Source organism: Apis florea, unplaced genomic scaffold (assembly GCF_048593485.1).
Source record: "Apis florea isolate Af1SG1 unplaced genomic scaffold, ASM4859348v1 contig_3081_pilon, whole genome shotgun sequence".
In the NCBI taxonomy this organism is placed as follows: Eukaryota; Metazoa; Arthropoda; class Insecta; order Hymenoptera; family Apidae; genus Apis; species Apis florea.
In genome coordinates, this window is record NW_028256703.1 from 1,487,160 (window position 1) to 1,492,260 (window position 5,101).

Here is a 5,101-nt window from a genome sequence, read left to right on the forward strand (position 1 = left end):
CGGCACCATTGAATTATTTGAAAGAGGTTAATAAAAGATTATTGCCAATGAAGTTATTATAATTGGCGAGGATAATGTAGCGTCAAGGATCATATGTTATTTCTAGGCTATGGTCAATAAAATTTACATTTTGCAATGCGAATTACCGATAAATGGAAGATACTGTCATGGCTAATTGAATATTCCGCCTCCATGTTATCTTTAAGTGAAACCTATTAATAAAAAAAATCCTTCTAATCACTTGAAATAATTTAAAAAAAAAAAAAAGTTTTTCCATTTAGTAATGGAAATCTTTTCAGAATTATCGTAAATAATGATCCTTTTGATAATAAGTAGTTCGATTATTTTTCTTTAAATTTATTCGTATAATCGATGTACGAGGTTGTCAGAAATACGTGAAAAAAATTTAAAGTTTAATACAAAAGAAAATGACAAAATGCAACTTGAACGATTTTGTAAAAGATAATTAATGACATAATAGTTCTATATTGGAAATATGACAAATCTTATTTTAGACGATTATTTATATTTTAAATTTTTAACACTTCTCTCGATTCCTTTCTTACATTTTCTTCTTTTTAAATTTGAACTTACTTAATTTCTTTTCTTTTAATTGATATTGATTTTACGATTATACATTAATGAGACTATATATATTAATTGTATTTAATTAAGCAGCAGTATTAACGACTAATTGAAAAAGAAACATTTTATTATTTTAAACATTATCTACAAGATAATTGCAAGTTAATTAAAGTAACAAGCGAATTAGATATCATAATCAATTTTCTTCTCGCTGAAAGTGACATTGTTTATACTTATTATTAAACTTCATCGAGCTCTATTAAATGTAAGTTTCGCTACATATGCTTTATCGATTTTAACCATTTTTTTTTTTTTTAATATCAATAATCGGACGTGTAAATAATGTGAAAACATCGATACTACGATATCGTGTGTAAAAGAATACGAAAGCAAACGAATTAAACGACGAATTATTTAAAATTATTTTGATTGGTAAAAATAGAGAGTTAGAATGTTTATTTTTTTTTCTAAAAAAAAAATTATTTAATGCAATAGATTTTAAGATTACCGATGAAATATTTTCTCGCCATTTATACAAATTAATACAACTTACCTGTAAAATGTTTTTTCTAGATAGATATACAAAAGCATTCGATGAATATCAAACTATTAAGCTATATACGGTTGCACGTGTTTTATACGTCGCACGATACCTCATCATTTATGCACTATCTATGTACTATGTTATTATTGCACTTAAGATAAATGAAATTTTCACACGAGAGAATGAAAACAAGAAAAGGAACGATGCTTTCAGTTGTCACTTCCTCATCGTGTTTGCTTCTTAACGGCTTTCCCAAGTCTTCCATTTAATTCTTCGAACGATCGTTAAAAAAACTTATCCTCAATTGCCACTTCGAAAAACATAGTAAGTACAATATCGTTTTATTTAAAAAAAAAAAGAAAATGTAATAATCATCCGTAATAATCGTAATTCTTTTAGAAATTATTCAATCAAGAAACGTTGCAAAAATGATTCTACCGATATACCTGTTAACCCTTCAACAAATGAATTATCTGTACCACTTGCCGATCATCGAGCGATCCGTCAAAGATCTTCTGGACACGAGCCAATTTTTAAACGTTTTATTCGTCGTTCAAAATTCTCTCAGCTGTGATCCGTTGGACGATCTCGAGTTAATCGGCGAGATCTACAAAACCGTATCGCGTGCCATACCGACCAATTTCCTTTCCTTCAACGATTCGATCCCGATCGAATTACCAGATATCGACGCGACCGAGTCGACGCTTATCTTATACTCGTACGTGGCGAAAGAATTCCCGGATCGCCGTCGAACGGAGGATATCGCGCGTTTCATAGAGCACTGCCAGAACAGGTCGAAAGTATTGTTGATAACCAAGCTCGAGGAGAGAAACTGCAACTTCGAGGCATTCTTAAAGCAGATCTGGTACGACGAGTTGATCGACATGGCGGTATTAGAGTTATCCGAATCCGACAAACGCTCTATCGCCATGAACGTTCATCGATACAATCCTTTCACCGACATATACGATCGAACATCCTACCCCGCCTCAACTCTCGACTGGTTTCCCAACAAGATGATCGATTTGCACGGTTACCCGTTCCGCGCCACCATTTTGGAACGAGAAGGATACGTAAATCTGACGGTCGATTCGAGAACCTATCCCATCAAGTACAAGGGGCCCGATGTGAATCTCCTACACACGCTTGCACGCACCATGAACTTCACCGTTGTGATGATGCCCAACAACGATGCACTTACGAGCTTGATGGACGGCAACTTGGACATCATAATACCAAAACTAGCGTTGTTTCCCGACCCGCGTTTCGACTTGCTAGACCACACGTTGCCCTACGAGTACGAGAAGTGGTGCCCTGTTGTACCGATCACGTATAAAGTCAACACTCTCGAGTTACGAGCTTTCGCCGCTATAATCGCTAATATCGCGATCCTCCTCGCGTTCTGGGCCATATCGGTCCTGTTGAAATTCGAGAAGAAATTGTGGCAACCGTTGAAGATATTCGGGATCTTGATCGCGGCTAGCGTATCGGTAAGGCCGGGCAAAACGTCGGAGAGGATCGTGTTCTTCGTCGTCGTGTTGGCATCGATGATGTACTCTGCCAATCTTTACGTCGATTTGACGACCGTGAGCATGGCGGACACGATGGAGACCGAGTACAAGAGTTACGAAGATCTGGACGAATCTGGATTGACTCCTGTCGTCCTTCACATGATTTTCAACGTCACTTTCTTCACAGACAACCAAGCCTTTAATTCGTTGAAGAGGAAGGCGATTCCCGACGAGGACATGGAAAATTGCACCGACGTTTTGTCTCGATACAGAAACGTAACCTGTTTCATGGAGTTGAGAGGGATAAACGCGTTGATTTACTCTCAGGCAAAGAAGGATGCGGCCACTATGAAGGTGTGCAGAAATTTGTGCTACGCCGAACCACACGCGACGTATTTTCTGAGGAAGCGATCGCCATTCAGGAGTAAATTCGACACGATCATATCGAGGTTGGAGGCGGCAGGTATTCGTAAGAAGTGGCATTACGATTTCATAGGGAAATTCTTTCCTAAAAAGGCGCGCGCTGTTAAACGAAATTTATACGAATCGTCGCTCGTGTGGAATTTGATTTACATAGGGGTGATTGGATTCTTGTTGTCGATCGTGGTATTTTTTGCTGAAATTATCGTACACCACGCGCACAACGGCAAAAAAAGGAAAAACGATCGAGCGTGAAATTATATATATATATATATACATATTTTTAAGCGTGTATCGATGTATTTTCGCGAGTGTTTTTTAAAATTAAAAAATTAATCTATGTATAAAGAAATCGCTCGCGGTTTCTATAGGGACGATCTATCGATTAAAATATTATTCAAATATAGTATAGGATAGCTGTGATCTTTTTGAAACGATAAAATCTACGCTTCGAACAATTTTCGTTGCATCTTTATCAGGTTTGATATCGTGTTACAAATTTTATCTATAATCTTCTTCTTATATTTTAAAATAATTTCTAGTGATTCTAATATATTATTACAAGCAATCAACAGGCGAATTGTCAGTCGGAATAATTCGATATTGGAGCGAATTGAAATTCTGAAAAGGAACCCGAAGCTTCACCAATCCAATAATAAATGGAAACCACAAAGTGGAACTTGTCAATTTTCTTCCTTTCTTCCTGTTTAATTGATCCATTGATCGGCTATAACTTTGTAATAACTTCAAAAATTGGAGAAATGAAAAACTTAAAAATCAAAGGTGAGAAATAAATCGACGATTCTTTAAGACTAAATAAAATTAGAGAATTGAATTTTTCTCGATCAAACTTTTTGAATATTCGAATCTTTGCTCCGTAATAAATCTAATATTAGGAACAACTTAATGATCCTGTTATTCTGTTGTTGTGTCTTCAAATGCCAACTTATTTTCAGCACGTTAATGCGTTACACGAACTTTAACGATGAAACGGAATAATTTATCGGCAAATTAACCAACTATACACTAGATAATCCCCGGTAACAAGATCCAAATAAAACCACAACTAACCATACCATAAAAGCCGACCATAATAATGGAGCAAAATGGTCGAACAGTTCAAGATCGATATCCATATTCCTAGCTCCTATTAATAATCAACAATGTCTCTGTCTGTGCAAGTGTTAGAAAAAAAAAAAATAAAAAATTCAATAATCGTTCAATAACATTCAAGTCTCGAGATAAACGAACAATTTTCCACACGCAGAAATTACGATTGCTTCACTCCTTCCTTTGTGCCTTTATATGTACAGAATCTGAAACGCGATTATTTAATAATCGCAAAGGGAAGAAAGACGCAATTTCATCCGCGATAAATTCCTCAATAATCTCGTGGAACGACCCCTGGAAATGCACCAATCAAGTGGTCATCGTGTTACGCACGCAGGTTCGATATTTTTTTTCGTCAAATTTTTCTATATAATAATAAATCCTTATCTATATACACGATGTTCTGGTGTCGACGATTTTTATCTTACACTTTAATTTTTAAACTTAAATTAAATATCTAATCTATATGATTCTCTACGTATAAATCTTGATTCTAACTTAATTGAGAAATTTTAATCGATTGTTTTATCCATTACAAATTACATTTTAATAAAGACGAGATCGTTATTAATTTCCCTCGAATTCAAGTCAATTGTAACGTCATTGCTTACATTTACATAAGATTTAAATTTTCAAAATATCAGAGACTAAACGATTAAATCGATATCGGTGTCCAATATATAAATTCCAAATCTAATTTGTTCATCCACATTCCTTACGCACATTTTTATATTATCGAATAAAATAAACGGAACACGGGACGCCTATCTTACTCGATCAACTTTTTTCAGGGATCCCCTTCCTGCACGTGAAACAAAAGCAAAAGTCATCGTCACCGTGTTTAAAAACTACTTTGGGAGGCTCGATCGGCGAGAGAAACACCCCGTATTTTCCCTTCTCTAGCCGTTCGCCTTTCCATTTCCGCCGCCTA

General features: G+C 35.4%; 1 protein-coding gene across 2 annotated transcripts; it reads left to right on the forward strand.

Annotated features, from left to right (window-relative positions):
- The first annotated feature begins 1,312 nt into the window (after nt 1–1,312).
- Nucleotides 1,313–4,288, forward strand: LOC105735691 (uncharacterized). Of its 2 annotated transcripts, none has more exons than XM_086908779.1 (4): nt 1,313–1,453; nt 1,529–3,539; nt 3,626–3,843; nt 4,017–4,288. In XM_086908779.1, the coding sequence occupies exon 2, from the start codon at nt 1,558–1,560 to the stop codon at nt 3,313–3,315; it is 1,758 nt and encodes a 585-aa protein (XP_086764905.1). In that variant the 5' UTR covers nt 1,313–1,453; nt 1,529–1,557; the 3' UTR covers nt 3,316–3,539; nt 3,626–3,843; nt 4,017–4,288. The 2 variants fall into 2 exon arrangements, with proteins under 2 accessions (XP_086764905.1, XP_012343038.2); XM_012487584.3 differs by having other exon boundaries at nt 3,636–3,843.
- The last annotated feature ends 813 nt before the right edge of the window (nt 4,289–5,101 follow it).

Excerpts from the sequence above, each read along its gene's own strand:
- LOC105735691 (XM_086908779.1), top strand. The coding sequence starts at position 1,558 with ATGATTCTACCGATATACCTGTTAACCCTTCAACAAATGAATTATCTG.